At 68.0% G+C, this 15,566-nt stretch overlaps 3 protein-coding genes and 1 long non-coding RNA gene across 9 annotated transcripts in view; 1 reads left to right on the top strand and 3 right to left on the bottom strand.

Moving 5' to 3' along the window:
* Positions 1-2,075, top strand: part of BIN3 (bridging integrator 3) — a 45,198-nt gene extending 43,123 nt beyond the window's left edge. For both annotated transcript variants that reach the window (XM_054000582.1, XM_054000583.1), the window contains exon 9: positions 1,306-2,075. In XM_054000582.1, coding sequence (XP_053856557.1) covers positions 1,306-1,452 — 147 coding nt within the window. In that variant the 3' untranslated portion in view covers positions 1,453-2,075. The remainder of the gene's footprint in view (positions 1-1,305) is intronic.
* A 191-nt stretch (positions 2,076-2,266) lies between these two features.
* On the bottom strand, positions 2,267-4,883 carry LOC128820076 (uncharacterized). The gene is made up of 4 exons (XR_008440811.1): positions 4,444-4,883; positions 4,275-4,368; positions 3,738-3,847; positions 2,267-2,511 (listed from the first exon to the last, which is right to left on the bottom strand). It is a non-coding gene; the product is annotated as an uncharacterized LOC128820076 (long non-coding RNA).
* A 114-nt stretch (positions 4,884-4,997) lies between these two features.
* C28H8orf58 (chromosome 28 C8orf58 homolog) lies at positions 4,998-8,262 on the bottom strand. Its single transcript, XM_054000581.1, has 5 exons — positions 8,211-8,262; positions 5,746-6,368; positions 5,569-5,656; positions 5,280-5,383; positions 4,998-5,213 (listed from the first exon to the last, which is right to left on the bottom strand). Exons 1-5 carry the CDS (start codon positions 8,260-8,262, stop codon positions 5,130-5,132), a joined length of 951 nt encoding a protein of 316 aa, XP_053856556.1. The 3' UTR covers positions 4,998-5,129.
* Positions 8,263-9,281: 1,019 nt separating this feature from the next.
* PDLIM2 (PDZ and LIM domain 2) lies at positions 9,282-15,497 on the bottom strand. Of its 5 annotated transcripts, none has more exons than XM_054000577.1 (10): positions 15,421-15,497; positions 13,879-13,984; positions 13,341-13,492; positions 12,920-12,989; positions 12,747-12,838; positions 12,608-12,653; positions 10,864-11,015; positions 10,434-10,579; positions 10,251-10,356; positions 9,282-9,792 (listed from the first exon to the last, which is right to left on the bottom strand). In XM_054000577.1, the coding sequence occupies exons 2-10, from the start codon at positions 13,969-13,971 to the stop codon at positions 9,597-9,599; spliced, it is 1,053 nt and encodes a 350-aa protein (XP_053856552.1). In that variant the 5' UTR covers positions 13,972-13,984; positions 15,421-15,497; the 3' UTR covers positions 9,282-9,596. The 5 variants fall into 5 exon arrangements, with proteins under 5 accessions (XP_053856552.1, XP_053856554.1, XP_053856555.1 ...); XM_054000579.1 differs by lacking the exon at positions 15,421-15,497 and adding an exon at positions 15,103-15,338; XM_054000580.1 differs by lacking the exon at positions 15,421-15,497 and adding an exon at positions 14,407-14,791.
* Between the last annotated feature and the right edge of the window lie 69 nt (positions 15,498-15,566).

The following is a 15,566-nucleotide window of genomic DNA, read 5'->3' as shown; positions in this document are numbered from 1 at the left end:
TGTGCTTTGGGGGGTGTGCAGGGATTTTGGGGGGCCCCTGCCAGCTCAGCCCTGTGTGGGGTTCATTAGTCACTGTGTAAATGAGCATTGCTGTGACTCAGCCCGCACCGCTGCGTGGGGAGCCCCGGGCACGGAGCAGCCCCCGGGCCCCCGGCATGGACAGGCCTGGGAAGGGGGGCTCAGGCAGCCAGCACTGGAATGGGGGGCCCCACGATGCCCCCTTGGGCCTGCCCAAAATCAGCATCGTTTTGAGCAGGATTAGGGGAGCTGGTCTCCATGGAGACCGTGGATGTCTCAGCACCGGTGCTGCTGGAGATGCTGGGGCCCTTCTGGGAAATGGGGACAGCGTTGGCATTGCCCACCCTGGGGGGGGCTGCGCTCCCCAACCCCTCCCTGAGGGATGTGGGGGGATATCCAGGACAGGACCCCACACCCGGCACAGCACCAGGGGTCCTGCAGTGCCAGGGGTCCCACAGGAGGGTCTGGGGGGCCTGTGGCGCCCAGGGGTCCTGCAGTGCAAGGGGCTCTGTGGTACCCAGAGGTTCTGTAATTCCGGGGGTCTCACAGGCAGCACCGGGGGTCCCTCAGCACCGGGGGCTCCACAGTCAGGGCTGGGCACCCCCAGCGCTGGGGCTCCCACAGGGAGGGCTGGGGGTCCCGCAGCACCGAGGGTCCCACAGTGCCCCTGGTCCCACGACACCGCGGGGGGGTGGTCCCACAGCCCCGAGGGTCTCCCAGGCAGGGCTGGGAGCCCCCCTGTCCCCGCTGGAGCCACCCCGCTGCCATCTGCCTGCGCTGACCCACGGGCTCCCGCGCCGGCAAGCGCTGCTCGCTGCCGGAGATAATTGGCGGTGCTAATTAGCACGTTATTAACACACCCCTCCTCCTCCTCCTCGCCGTGCTTCGCACGGGGCACGGCGCTGCCGGGCGTGCCCCCTCGCCGAGCCCGCCGAGCCCCTCGCCCTGCCCACCCCGTGCCCACCGGGCAGCGTGGGCAGGCAGCTCGTGCCGGTGGCACCGGTGACAAACAGGGGGACGAGGCGGCTGCGGGAGGGTGGCGGTGCCGGTGGCGGCCCCGCACGCGCGGCTCCCAGATGGGAAGCGAGCGGAGAAGGGCAGCGTGTTATTAAAATGTGTTGAGTTGTAATAATCCGAGGGGGTGGCATGGCCACGTGGGAGGGAGCTATTTTAGACACCAACGCCGCGGCGAGGGGCTGCCGAGGGCACCCGCGGGAGGGGGTGTGGGCTGGGGAGGAGACCCCCCCCCCAATTCCCCTCCCTCCCCAATCCCCCTGTATCCAACAGGTTGTCTACTACACGGAGATGCACAAGATTTTTGGGGACCTGACGGCGCAGATCGACCGGCCCGGGCTGAGCGATGAGCAGCGGGAGCGGGAGAACGACGCCAAGCTCAGCGAGCTCCGGGCGCTCTCCATCGTGGCCGACGACTGAGGCCAGGCTGGGGCTGGGGAGGGGATGGGGATCCCCCCCTTGCACCCCAGCTCCCCTCCCAGGGATGGACAGCTGGAGCTGCTCCCGACACCCCGTGGCTCTGCATCGTCTTTGTCAGTCCACAAATTTGCCTTAAATTTTAGGGTGTGGAGGAGCAGGAAAGGGAGTGATCCCGCTCAGATGAAGATGGGGATTAGGATGGGGGGTGCAGGATTTTCCCAGGTTCCAGCCCCCCGTTGCACCCTCAGAGCCCAGAGGGTGAGACCCCTCCCCACTCCTTCCCCTCATTTTGTGCCTTAGTAGCCCAGTGGTCCCCTCAGGGGAGAGTAAAAATCACTCAAATCCCGTTTTTTGAGGTACAGGGAGAGGGTGATGCTTCCCGTGGCGAGCATCCATCCCTCTTTTCCCAGGAATGCTACAAAGAGCCTGTGCCCCAGAGCTGGGGGGTGCAGGGTGGGGACAGGGGACCCCAGAGCAGGGACAGGTGGGGACATCCCTAAGGGAGACAACCCAGCCAGGAGCAAACCTATGGAAAACTGGGGGGCTTCAGCCCCCCCTCGGTGTGCGGGGAGGGGCCGCAGGGACTCGGTGGCTTGTCCCCAATAAAGTTTTCGGCGGCGCGGCGCGGCCGGGGCCGTGTCACCGCCGGGCCGCTGTCGCCCTCTGCCGCCGCCCGGCCGCCACTGCAGGGGGGACACGGGGGGCTTGGGGGTGTCCCTGGCAGGGAAAACTGGGATGGAGCATCCCCCCGTGGAGGCGCGGGGAGGAAACGGCCTCAGAGCACGAGGAATGGAGTTTTCCAGTACAACAGAGGCAATTTCGGCCTGAGCTGGCGCCTTTAAGGATAAGAGGATGCCTGCTGTGTCCTGGGGTGAGCAGGTGCTGCTTGGGATAAGGGGTTGGAAGCCCACCCTGGTGAGGTTCTGGTGGAGATGATGAAGGTCCCTTCTCTGCCTTGGGGTGGCACGAGGCTCCCGCTGCTCCAGGTGAGGGCACACGGCTCCAGACACCAGGGAAACCATCACCACCTCTTCCCGCCAGGACCTGGGTTTGGCAAACCTGCACGAGACAGGGAACGGCGCTCAGGGGTGTCCTGGGAAGCCCAGCAGGAAATGGGGATGGAGCCCCTCAAACCAAACCTTCCCTTCCCAGCTGGTGCAAAGGGGATGGAACAGAGCTGTGAGAATGCTGGTGGCTGTCCCAGTGCAGGGACACAGCGAGGTCCCCCCAAGAGCGTCCTGTGCCAAGGCTCCTCCCCAGCTCCCAGCATGGAGAACCTCATCCCTCCCTCTCCCCTTGGCTGTTCCTTCCCAACCACATCACATGCCAGGCCAGGTTTAAGCAAAATAAACCCAGTTGCCACGGTTACCCAGAGCAGGGATGCTAAATATACAGAATATAGATATTTATATATGTATTGAACTGCCACGCACAGAGCCCGTGAGCCTGAGCAAGGGACACGCTCCCTCACGGGATCTGAGCCCTGCAGACCTCGCTGTGGCTCCCAAATGGGCAAAGACCCCTCTGTGGCCTGGATTCCTGCCCAGACTCAAGCCCCCCTGGGCTCACCTGAACCCACCTGGTGGCTTTGTCTACGTCACTGTCACCTTGTGTGGCACAACCAGACCTCCCCGGCCACCTCGTCCCCAGCATCCCACCTCTCCTGCCCTCAGAGCATCCACAAATCCCAGCTCCTGCTCCCTGCCATCGGCTCCTCCTGCCCTCCCAGCACTCAGGAGAGGGATGTCACCCATGGAAACTTAATCCCAGGCGTTCCCAGGGATTCACTCTGCCTACTCTCCGCAGTGGTTGGGGAGGAGAATTCCATCTTTTATAGTAAAAAGTGGATAATTACCGGGTTTTGCACCACCCACAAGATCCCAGAGTTAATAGGGAGAGCTGGCAGGAAGGGAAAACTCACTCTACGATGAGGAATGTGCTCAGCCTCGGTGGCTGAGGCACCCCTGGGTGAGGTTCATCAGCACTCAGCTCCCTCCAGGAGCAGAGGGAAGGGAAGGATCCCCAAGAGGATCCCTGAGTGGCAGTGGAGCCATCCCAGCATGGGGAGCATTCCCTACTGATGAGCAAATCTTCCTCCTTTTTCCTCCCCATCAGGAATTCTGGTGGCATTGCAGCAATCCCGACTGTCCCCCTTCCTCCCCAAATCCCCTCGGGACAGGTTTAGCAGATGCCAGCCCACCACCCATCCCAAGGACTTTCCTCACAAATGGGATGAATTAACCCTGTCCAGGCCTTCCAACACCAGCGCACATCTGGATCCACACCTTGATTTTCCTTGTCAGGTGCTCGGGAGCTTCGCCTTGCTCCAGGTGCTTCAGGGGTGCTGGGTTGGGACAGAGAGGCTCAGACCTCCCTCCTCCTCCTCACCTGGGCCCTGGAAGGAGAATCAGCATCCCCTGGACCAGCCTCAGCAATTTCCCTGGGATCAGCCACTGGGATTCAGCCGGGGTCCCGGGTGAGGGGGAAGATGGAGGTGGCAGAGGGGCAGCAGGAGAGGGGGTGCCCAGACCCCCAGCCCGCACTGGGAACACCCAGCCGGGTCCTTCCCCCACCTCCCCGAGCCCTTCCCCATTGCTCCTCACCCCGGGGGGCTCAGGAGAGCAGAGGGGGGGAGATGGGAAGGGGTTTGATGTTGGAAAGGGGGGGGACAAGGATAAAACACACACACCCCCTCCAGCTGTGCTCCAAAAACCCTTCAGCACCCCCGATCAGGCTGTGACCCAGCCGGGGGGCACTGCCAGGGACCCCCTGTCCCCCCAGGCCCTGCCATGAGGGTGGACACGGCGGGGACGAGCACTCACGGTTCCCGGGGAGGAGCGGTGGGATGCAGGACGCTGCAGCTCCAGGGATGTCCCCAGGGCGGCCGGGTGCCGGGAGGCGCTGCGGGATTCACCGCTGGGAAGGACAAAAACTCCAAGTGACGGTAGGAAATCGGCAGGAAAGGGGGGAAAGGGAGGGATAACGGGATACCTGATGGGAGAGCGCCGGGCCGGGGCTCGGGGCAGCATCTTCCTCACCTGCGGCACCGGCCCGTCCCGCGCAGAGCTGGTGACACCAGGAGGGGCTCCAGCAGCGCCAAAACAGCATCGAATCCCCTGCTCACCCTCCTCCTCTACCCCCCAAACTGGGGGGCCCCTCTCGAGAAAGCAGCGATGCTCCCGGGAGCATCATCCCCGTCATAGCGGGGACCCCCGGCGCCCCCTCCCCACCAAACCGCCGCGGAGCAGCCCGGGGGGAGGTTTGGGGGGAAGGAGCCAGGCAGCGGGACTCCCCCACCCCCAGGCAGCGGGACCCCTCCGGAGCCTGCCCCGGGCTGGGCGGGGAGGGGGCTCGGGAGAGACCCAGGGGAGGGGGGCTCGGGAGCCGCTTGGACCGTCCGTGGCTCCGGGCCCGGTGGGACAAAAGGGGCGGAAAAGCCGTCGGAAGTGATGCGGCGGTGACGCGCCCTCGCGTGACGTCACGCCGGGGTTAGGGGTGTGACGTCACGGCGCGACAGCAAGCACCTCGCTAAGAGCCGCCTGTTTATCAGCAAAAAGACTTTATTGGGGGAAACAAAAAGAGGTGAAGGGGGTGCGCCACGCCGGGGGCCGGCCCCGGGCTGGCGTGACGTCATAGGGTGAGGTGTGACGCAGTTCCTCCATCCAGGTGTGGCGGTCCTACCTGCACCGGCCACCCCGCAGGGAGCGGCGGGTCAGGCGGGTGAGCAGCACCTTCACCCGGCCCCAGTGCGAGCGCCCGTCCTGCCGGGAGAGGGGGGGGTCAGCGGGGGGGACCCGAGGGGGGACCCCGCCACTCCCCGACCGTACCTTGTCCGGTGCCGGGACACCCGCCCCGCCCTCGGAGGGGTCCAGCAGGCTGGGGGAGCTGACCGAGTGTCCCCAGAGCCTCCGGCACGGCCCAGGCTCGGCTGCTGCGAGGGGGGAACAAAGCTGGTCAAGCCTGAGGGCCGGGGGAGCATCGTGCTGCCATCCCACATGCTGCCCCCTCCTCACCTGGCGCCATCCCGCCCCACGGCAGCACCGCTGCTGCCATTCCCGCATCCCCCGGCGCTCAGCTGGCCCCAGGTGCCATCATTCCCCAGCCCACCCCGCTCACCTGGCGCCTGGCTGTCGGAGCAGGAGCGCGGCCGGAACCCCTCAGCCCTCCACGTGCCCAAATCCTGCCTCGGAGGCTGCCGGCTGGGCTGCGGGCGAGGAGAGGACAGGCAGGGTGTGAGCTGGGACCCCCACACTCCCTCCCCTCCCCTCGAATCCCCCCGCTCCTGGCCCTCACCAGGGTGGCCGGGCGGGCGCAGCGGGCTCCGGCCGCCTGCTGCCGGAGGGCGCGGTTGTCCTGCTGCAGCCGCGCCAGGCGCTCCAGCATCTGGCACACGTGCTCCAGGTAGCGCAGCCCCTGCCCCGACACCTGGGGGTCCCCAGGCGGCCGAGCCGCCCCAGCCGCAGCCGCCGCCGCCCCCTCGGCCTCCTCGGGGTCCCGCGGGGGCTCTGCCAGGTCGGCGGCGCTGGCGCTGCGCCGGCTGAGCTGGCGCGGGCAGCGCTGCCTCCTGCTCCGCTGCGCTGCCTGCAGCAGCCTCCTGCTGGCCGAGCGGCTCCGGGGTGTCCGGGGGGGCTCCTCCTCTCCGGGGGGCTTCTCCGCCGGGAAACCGTCCAGGGAGAAGCTGCTCTCGGAGCCCAGCGGGGTGGAGGGCGAGTGCTCGTTGCTGGCCATCTCCACGCCGGAATCCTCGGACTCGGACTTGAGGAACCTCCCGCCGGCCGGGGGGCTGCTGGGGGGCTGCGGGGGCGATCCCCGGGTGCTCATGCCCCGCGGGGGCTGCCGCGGGCTGTCCTGCAGCCGGCGGTAGACGCTGGCGGAGGTGCGCACGATGCAGCTCTCGGCCGACTCCCAGGGACCATCTGCGGGGGAAGGGAGGAGGGGTGGGCTCAACTGGGGGGTCCTTGGGCAGAAAACTGAGTGCCCGCCACCCCTCCAAAGCCCCCCGAGCCCCCTACAGCAGCTCCAGCCGTGCCCAAGGCCGCTCTGCCCCCTGCTCAGCAGCTCCCACAACTCCAGTGTGTTGTCACTACTCCCCAAAAACCATCCCCGGCCTCCACCATCCTCCTCCTCCCAAGCTGATCTGCTGGGGGGACACCCACGGCCCCCACCCTGACCTGGGCAGGGCTTTTGAGCCGGGTTTTTCCTGTATCCCACTCCAGCACGGTGCCAGCACCCCAGGACACAGCACGGCCGTGGGATCCCGGATCTGGGATGGCTCCAGGGACCACCAGCTCCTCACACTCGTCCCCATAGGATGGGTGGCATCGCCAGCCGGGATGTGCCCCCCAGCACCCCGCAGCTCCAGGTGGGATTGTGGTGCATCCATGGCAAGGTCTCGGCATTCCTTGCCCAGCACTCCCTTCCCAGCCAGGCCGCGGGCTCAGGGAGGCGGCAGCGGAGTTTGGCACCTCCTGCAGGCTGCCCACCCCCAAAGCCCCGCTCGGGGGCTTGACCCCCCCCTCGAACGCACTCACAGCAGCTGAACCTCCTCTTCCAGACGGCGCGGGAGCCACCCCACATCGCCGAGAGCCAGAGCCGAGTGCCGGGCGCGCGTCCCGGCGCTCCCTTTTATAGCCACCCCAGCCGGCGACGGGCCCTGTATCCAGAGGCACCTCATTACAGGACCGGTTCCCAACTGGTTCCTCGCAGGGTTTGGGATCGGCGATACTGGCTGGGCCAGTGGTTAAGGACTCCCTTCCCACCCCAGCTGGGAAGGCGAGAGGGTTGTTTGGGCGCCGGCAGGCAGCCAGGTGCCGCCTGCATCCCTCCGAACTCCAGAAAACTCACGGCTCCAGCGTGGGCTGAATTCACCGGCCGGAGCTCCCCGTGCTCCCAAATTCCTGCCCCTCCTGCAGCCACACCACTCACCGTGCATCCCTCGGGAGCTGCAGAGGCCGAGGGGAGCCGGGAAATCGCGGCCAGCCCCGGGACAATCCGGCCCTTCAGTGGGATTGAATCCCAGCAATGCCGGGGAGCAGCCCGTCCGCCCCAGCAGGATTGAATCCCAGGAATTCCGGGGGGCAGCCCCTCCACCGCAGCTCCGTGGCTGCTGCCAGCATCCCAGTGCAATCCCACACGCTGCAATTCCACAGGCTCCAGGTCCCCACGTGCCAAGGGGCCGCTTCTCCCGCCACCACGGGGGCGTCACCGGAGCCCCACCGGCGTGGGGGGCACCGGCAGGGTGAGAAGGGGTGTGGGGGGTCCCCATCAACTCCTCCTGGTGGTGCCCCTCGCGTTGGCAGCTCAGTCCCCAGACGCTGCTGCTGGAGGGGTCCCGGCACAGCCAGAGCTGTGGCACACACGGAAATGAGCCCTGGATTTTGGGGACCCCCACACCGCATTTGGGGACAGGCATCGGCCCATCAGCCCAAACATGGGAAGGGAAAACCTGAATTCCCAGTGCTGCCGGTAACCTGGGCCCCTCCCAGCAGAGAGTGAGATGAAAACCAGGGCTCCAGGAACCCCCTTTAGCACAAATTGGGCGTTCTAGTGAACCCCCAGGTTCCTTCTCAAGCACAAACACAAATTTTTGGGGTCCCAAAAAGAGGGACCCCAGGTTCCCTCTCCAGCACAGACACCTCAAAGCAGAGATCCCTGAGGATCCCCTCCAGCATGATCCTGGCAGGCTGGAGACCCCGAGGGAACCCCTAGCCCAGGCCAGACGCGGGGGGGCCCCACAGCCCCAGGGGCCACCGACTCACCGAGGTCACCACGGAGCGGCTGCACCGTGAAGGCTCCGCGGCGGCGCAGCATCCTCGGGATGTACCGGGAGCGAGGGGATAAAACCGGGAATAGGGAACGGGGAGCCGGGAGCCGGGCAGGGAGCACCGGGAGCCGGGCAGGGAGCGTGGGGGCTGCTCCTCCGCTGCTTTATGGGGCAGGGCCGGGGGGCGGCACAGCCCCGGGGCGGGGCGGGGGTGGGGGGGCCGCCCCCTGCCCGGGCAGCCCCCAGCTGTGTTATCCCAGGAGGGCTCAAAGCGTTTATTCCTCTTTTTCCCGTGTGGAGAGGGCGGGAGAAGGGCAGGACCATCATCATCATCATCATCATCATCATCCCTCCCCGGGTGTCACAGAGCCGCGGAATGGTTGGGTTGGGAAGGGACCTTAAAGCCCACCCAGTGTCACCCCTGCCATGGGCACGTTCCACCATCCCAGGCTGCTCCCAGCCCCGTCCGACCTGGCCTTGGACACTTCCAGGGATCCGGGGGCAGCCCCAGCTGCTCTGGGATGATTCATTGGGAGTTCGATGGTGAGAGGTCCATGACCGAGCCCGGGGCTCACGGGAGGCTGTGGCACACCCCAGACAGACCCCGGTGAGACCCCAGGCAGGAGCGGAGCGCGGGGTCCCGGCTGTCCCTGCTGCAGAGGGGCAGGGCAAGGGACAGGTCTCTCCCAGGCCGCTGATAACAGCAAAGCCCAGATAACAGCAAAGCCATCTCCGTGCACGCGGGCACGGAGGGCGGGGAGCGGCGATAAGAGCACCTGGAGCAGGACAAAGGCCTCGGCCAACAGCCCCCAATAAACCCGGACACCTCCCAGGGAGGCCGGGAGCAGGGAGGGGCCGTCCAGCCCTGCGGGCAGCCCTGACCTTCCCGGGAGCAGGACAAGGAGCGGCACCGGAGCATCAGGACCCCCACCCCGGGTGCAGGCAGGCGGGCTGAGGGGTCTGGGGGGTCCCTGTCTGCACCCCAGGTTTAGGGTAGAACCCTCCTTCCCCCTGCCCTGGGGTGCCGGCACAGAGCAGACACGGCAGTGGAGCAAATATATATTATATTTAAAGAGAATCTGCTTTAATTCCTCGGAGAAGCCCTTTGCAGTCAGTGCACAAGCGGTGCCAGCCCCCCTCCAGTACCCAAGTGCTCAAGCGACCCCGCCCCCAATGTCCCCAGGCTGAGAACTCACCCAGCTCATCACACACACCCACAAAGGGGGCGGCTGCACCACATCCCCCTCCCCAAATCCCATCCATCCCCAGCCTGGCAGCGACCTCAGCCCCCCAGCCCAGCCCTACCGCAGTGGGGTGGGACAGCCCTGGGGGCACGGGGGATGCTGGGGTGACCCCACCGCGCGGCGCCGGTGGCCGGGGCTCAGGAGCGGGGGGACACAGGGCGGGGCACGGGCCCCCCCGGGGGTCCCTGGTAGCGCAGGCGGGCGTGTTTCTCGCAGAACAGCTCGTCCCCCACCCAGAAGTGGCCGCGCATCTTCAGGCTGAGGCCGCAGTCGGCGCAGGTGTAGCAGGACGGGTGCCGGTAGCGGCCGTCCTGGATCCGCACCGCCTGTGTCCTGGGGGTGTGGGGACAGGGGGTCAGCCGAGCCACTCCGTGCGTCCCCGGGCTCCCCTCCCACCCGGGCTCAGCCCCATCGCGGCCCTGGAGCGATGCCAGGGATGGATCCTGTCCTGGCCCCGCTCATACCCCAGGACCGCCCCCGTTTTCACCCTGAAGGAGCAATGGCAAGGATGGATCCTGCCCTGGGGCCCCCGGGCCCCCAGCCCCATTCCCACCCCATAATCAGCCCCATTTTAACCCCTCCGGCAGTGACAGCTGGGGTGGATTCTGCCCCGGGACCTGCCCCACCCACACCCAGGATTATTTTATCCCCGGCGGGAGCAATGTCAGGGACAGATCCTGCCCCGGGCCACCCCCGCACCTGAGAGCAGCCCCTTTTTGGCTTTGCCAGGAGGGATGGCAGGGGGGGACCCGGCCCCGGGACACCCCCCGCAGGCCCCCAGCCCCACTCACGCGATGCTGCTCCCGCACTTCTCACAGACGTGCAGCTTCTGCACCCCGGCCACGGGCTTGCGGGCACCGGCCGAGAGCCGGCTGGGGAAGGGGGCTGCGGGGCCTCCTGGGGGGGGACACGAGGCCATCAGGGTCCTGCCACCCCCGTGCCAGACCTCCCACCGCCCTCCGTGCCCCCCTCACCTCCTTCCTCATCCTCCAGAGCCTCCTGGAGCAGGCGGAAGGTGCTGGATTGCCGCGGGGCCGCCCGCAGCTCCCGGTTCTCCTGCAGCATCTTGTAGACCTCCGAGTCCTCCTCCAAGCGCCTCATGGCCGGCTCCGAGCCCTGGCTGCGGGGCACAGCCCGAGGGGAGATTTTGGGGGGGGATCCCAGCACCCGGATTCCAGGATCCACCCGGCTGCACCCCACAGCCCGTCCGCCACCTGCTCCCTCCACCCCGGGAGCTGCCCCAGCCTGCCCGGCCCTCCCACGGCCCCACCTGCCTACAGGTGAGTTAACCCTTTCCACGGGCTCCCTCAGCACCCACGGGTGACAAACCGCCGTGGGGACATGGGGCTGGGGGCTTCCCTGCCGCGGGGTCCCCCTCCCCACAGCCCCCAGCCTGCTCCGTACCTGTGGCAGGTGCTGGGAGAGGGGGAGGAGAGGCGCCTCTCCCTGAGGGTTGCCCAGGGGTTTTGGGGGGCTCCGAGCTCCGGTGAGGGTGGGCGTGGGGGTGGAGGCAGGACGGGTCCCTGGGAGCTGCTCTGGCGGCTCAGGCGTCGCTCCTGCCAGGGGGAGAAGTGAGGGATGTCCTGGGGGGGCCGGGCTGGGGTGGGGTGCTGCAGCAGCCCCCCAGAATGGCCTGAGGGTGCCCACAGACCCTCCCTCTCCCCCCAGGCACCCCAAGGACCCCGGACCAGGCCCAGGAGCTTTCCCCAAGCCCAGGTCTCCAGAGGGATGCAGGGAAGCTCCGTGGGGCAGCTGCTTCTCCTTCCCAGCCAGGCTGGGGTCAGTGGGACCCCCCAGAGGGGCCAGGGCAGCACCCCCACCCCATAACCCAGCGCCTGCGCCCATCCCCTCCCCTCCATCTGCTCCTGCTTAGCGGCCCCGGCGAGGCTGGGAAGCGGAACCCTGGATAAGTGGAAGCCGATGTTCCCGGGAGCAGCTGCCACGCAGATGGGAATGAATCCCCGCGGGACCCCGCGGTGGGCACCGGGACCCCCTGCCTGGACCCGTGGAGAGGAAAAGGGGCAGCGCCAAGGCTCCGTGGGGTCACGAAGGATGAGCTAAAATTAGGCACGGGAGGAGCCGGGGCTTGGCCTCATCCCTGGCAGCATCCAGCGCCAGCCCGGCCTGGGATGCGAGGAGGAGTGGGATGGATCCAAGGGCAGCCATCCCCTCACCGCCCCTGGAGCACGGGGGCTTGGCTGGGGGCTCCGGGCACGGCATCCTCATGTCCCCAGCCCTGTGGCGGAGCTGGGAGGGACCCTCCGGGGCAGGGATGGACCCTGAGGGACAGGGAGGGACCCTTCGGAGCCGGCACCAAAGCAAACAAGGAGCTGGGGAGGAAGGAGGGAGCGGGCGGCCGGAGGAGCCAAGGGGCGGCCGGGGCTGCGGCCAAAGGCAGCTGGGAAGGGCCGCGCTCGGGGCCGCGGCGCTTCCCAATTTGGGCTTGAAAAACAAGAAAAAGAGAAAGCGGGGAGGGAGGAAAGGAGGGAGACGCCAAGCCCGGAGCCAGCGGCTGCCCGCAGGGAGGATGGGGCAGCCGCGGGCACCCTGGGACTGAGCTCGGGGGTGGAGGAAGCATCCAGCCCCCGGGCATCTCGAGCCCACTGCCGGCGCATCCCGATCCCATTCCCGGTGTCCCACCGCGGCGGGGGTGCGCCGGGCCGCGGGTCCCTGCCCGGCCAACACCCCAGTGCCCCGGGCTGGCGGGAGCGGGGCTGGGCCTTCCCAAACTGGTTTGGCCTCCCCAGGCTGGCGCCGCTGCCAAGAGGAGCAAAACATCCCTGGGCAGGTGCGGCGGTGCCCGCGGGGCCGGGGGTGCTGCCAGCGCGGCGGGGAGGGGACACCGGCGGCACCCACCGCAGACGGGGAGCCGGAGGGACAGCGGGGCTGGGCAGTGACGTGGCCATGGGGGTGCAGAGGGAGTGGTTTGGGGGCTCAGAGTGAAGTGGTTTGGGGGCTCAAGGGGGGAAGGTTTAGCATTGCAAAGGGGCAAGGTTTGGTGGTTCAAAAGCAGGGTGGTTTGGGGCTTAAAAAAGGGATGGTTTGGGGGTTCAGAGGGCGATGGTTTTCGGGTTCAAAAGGTTTTGGTGTACCGATGGCCCCCCAGCATCTCTGCCTGGCCCCTGCAGCCCCCCAGCTCCTTGCTCACCTGGCAGAGGCCGGGACAGGTGAACTCCTGCTCCAAGGGCTGTGAGCTGGGGGAGAGAATGGAGACATCAGGGGGGTCCCTGGCCCACCCCAGACCCCTCCTCACCCCCAGCGCCACACACAGCCCGGTGCAGCCTTACCTGGCACTGCCAGGTGGATGGGTGAGGGATGCCAGGCTGGGATCGAGGGTTCTCAGGGCACTTTGGCTCTCACTCCGCATCCACAGCGTGTCCTGGGGAGGGGAGGGTGACACCAGCAGCTGCCACCAGCGCTGGCTGGGGGGCCGGGGTGTGCGGGGGCTGCCGGGGCTCACCTGGAAGCGCGTGGCCAACCTCTCTGGCGAGGTGTCCCCGTTGGTGTGGCTGGGAGATGGCGCCGGGGACCTGAGGGCCAAAGGAGAGCAGCAGGGTTTGGGATCTGCCCCAGGAGCCCAAAACCGCTGTGCACACAGCACGGTGTGACCCTTCCCTGCAGCCCCGGGAGCCGCAGAGAGGCAGCAGCTGGGTCCCCAACTGGGACCAGTTGGCCAGGTAACGGCTGCCAGCGCTGCCTTGGCCTCGTTAGCACCCGACTCCTTAATTAGAGAGCCGGGACGGGCTCCCGCGGGGACGGCACCGCCCCAAGAGTCACCGGGGGTGGGGAAGCAAGTGACACACACGTGGCCGGGGACCCCAGCCCGCGTGCAGACACCGCTGGCAGCCAGGGCCAGGTGTCCGGGCTGCCCCAGCACCCACCTCTCCACCTCCAGCCGGAGCTGCCCGGGGCTCTGCTTGATCTTGTTCTGCGCCTCCACGTTGAGCATCTCAGCCGTGCTCTCCCCATTGATGGTGACAATGACGTCCCCCGGCCGCAGGTCACCCGTGGCCGCCTTCCCGTGCTCCGTCACCTCCGTGGAGAAGGGGACATGGGAGTGACTGGCCGGTGACCCCCCCACCCCGTGCAGTGCAGCATCCCCCGTGCAGCCCCAACCCCTGAACCCCACCCTGCTGGGATGCTCCCACCCGCTGGAATCTCCAGGGCCCTGCCAGAACAGCACCAGACCCTCTGCCAGGAGGGGACCACGGCCTTGGAAACAACGCCCGGAAATTTGGCACAGCCCAGCCCAGCCCAGGGGCCACAGGAGCCCCCCCTGTCGCCGTCGCCCGCCGTGGGCCGTTCCCACGGAGCAGGATCCCCCAAGGACAGCAAACAGGATCCGCTCCCCGGAGCAGCCCGGCCCGCCCGGAGCCCCGGCGGCCCTCCCCGGGCCGAGGGACACGTGGGGGCTCCTACCTTGGAGACGGTGATGGGTTTCCCGAAATCTCTTCCGCCGGAGATGCGGAAGCCCCACGGGGCCGGGCCGGGCAGTGTCACTGTCACCGGCATGGCAGCGGCGGCTCTGGGTGGGCAGGAGCGAGGTGTCAGCGATCCCGGGCGCCGAGGGGATGAGGCAGAGGGGAGCCCCCCTCCTCCTACCCACAGACCACACAACGTGGGCCTCCCTGTCCCCGCTGCACCCTGAGGGTCCCCAGCGCCGGCAGCGCTTTCCTTCCGGGGAGGGGACCCAGGTCCTCGCAGGGTGTCACCAGCCACCGCCGCTTCCTCTTGTCCCCCAAGGCTGGTGGCTTCCTCCCCCGGGGCCAGGGGGTCCCAGGCACCCGGCGGTGCAGCTGAGACAGCCAAGGTCGTTCCCAGGAGCTGGAGCAAGGCAGGAAATCGGTGACGCCTTGGCAGCAAGGCCAGCGCTGTGGCCTGGCAGAGCCGAGCCAGTGGGGTTTGGAGGGGAGGATGTGGCAGCGAGGGACGGGTTCTGCTGCTCACCACAGCAGGATCCGACACCCAGCGAGGACAGCAGCCCCAGTCCTTCATCCCACAGCAAATTCACACCGGTAAGGGACGCTGAGGATCCCCCGGGGGTGGCACGGGGTCCCCATGGCACCCCGGTGAGCGGCGCAGCCCTTGGCTCCGATGGGATGGGTGGGAATAGGCAGCCGCATCCCCTAAATCCACACCAGATCCCATCCCACCCATCCCACCACAGCCTGGGACAGCTGGGCAGCCCATCTGGAACCGGGCACCCCGTCCGGCACCGGGCACCCCATCCGCAGCCGCCGGGAATGTTAAAAATCCCAAGAGCACAAAGAGGGGCTTGAGAGGCTGCCCGGAAGAATTTCCTGGGCTGGGCTTCCAGCGCCGGGAAGAAACCCCAAACCCTCTCCCCGCGCCCAGCCCCACTCAGCATCCCTGGGCAGTGAGGGCTGCCAGCCCGGGGACCCCCATACCCAGCTGGGCACCCACCCCAGACCCCCCGACAGCCCTGCACCTCTTCTCCGGACCCTGCACCCCTTCTTTAGACCCTGTCCCCCACCTCTCCCTTATGTCCCCTTCTCCTGCACCCCTCCTCCATCCCTGCACCCCTTCTCCAGTCCCTGCACCTCCCCTTCGTGTCCTGCACCCCTTCTCCATCCCTGTCCCCAGCTCTGTCCGTGCTCCCCTTCTCCACCCCCCGCACCCCACCTGTGTCCCCGCTCTCTCCCGGCTCTGTCCCCGCCGCACAGCGATGTCTTTGTGCCCGCGGCGACTGGCGGTGCCGCCTGGCACCCGCGGAGCGAGCGGCGGGGACGGGCGATGCCAGGAGGCGCGGGGACGTGGGGACACAGGGACTTGGCACTCGCGAGGATCCGGGGACGTGGGGACTTGGGGACACAGTGGCGGGACTTGCCCGCGCATCCCTCTCCACCCCCGGGCACCGGGACCCCCGACGGACGGACACCCCCGACAGCCGCAGCCGGCGCCCCCCAGTCCCCCGTGCCCCCCGCACCCCCGCGCACTCACCGGGGCGGCCGAGCCGGGCGGCCCCGCGGGGCTGCGGAGCCGAGCGCGGCCCCGGGACGGCACCGCCTCCTCGGGAGGAGCCGGGCCGGGCCGGGCTGCGGGCACGGCCCCCCCCGACGGGGCGCACGGCGGCGGCCGGGCCCGCC

The sequence above is a fragment of the Vidua macroura genome, chromosome 28 (assembly GCF_024509145.1).
Source record: "Vidua macroura isolate BioBank_ID:100142 chromosome 28, ASM2450914v1, whole genome shotgun sequence".
Classification (NCBI taxonomy): domain Eukaryota; kingdom Metazoa; phylum Chordata; class Aves; order Passeriformes; family Viduidae; genus Vidua; species Vidua macroura.
Note: the sequence above shows the minus strand (reverse complement) of the source record. Positions and strands in the feature narration are given on the sequence as shown.

What these genes read in the sequence shown, in the direction of transcription:
- C28H8orf58 (XM_054000581.1), bottom strand. Translation starts at nt 8,262, where the DNA reads ATGCTGCGCCGCCGCGGAGCCTTCACGGTGCAGCCGCTCCGTGGTGAC. An exon ending in GCGCCCGCCCGGCCACCCTG is followed by an intron (nt 5,657 to 5,745) that starts GTGAGGGCCAGG and finishes CCTCGCCCGCAG; the next exon opens with CCCAGCCGGCAGCCTCCGAG. An exon ending in GTGTCCCGGCACCGGACAAG is followed by an intron (nt 5,214 to 5,279) that starts GTACGGTCGGGG and finishes CTCTCCCGGCAG; the next exon opens with GACGGGCGCTCGCACTGGGG.
- PDLIM2 (XM_054000575.1), bottom strand. Translation starts at nt 14,454, where the DNA reads ATGAAGGACTGGGGCTGCTGTCCTCGCTGGGTGTCGGATCCTGCTGTG. An exon ending in AACCCATCACCGTCTCCAAG is followed by an intron (nt 13,493 to 13,878) that starts GTAGGAGCCCCC and finishes TTCTCCACGGAG; the next exon opens with GTGACGGAGCACGGGAAGGC. An exon ending in CTCCGGCTGGAGGTGGAGAG is followed by an intron (nt 12,990 to 13,340) that starts GTGGGTGCTGGG and finishes TTTGGCCCTCAG; the next exon opens with GTCCCCGGCGCCATCTCCCA.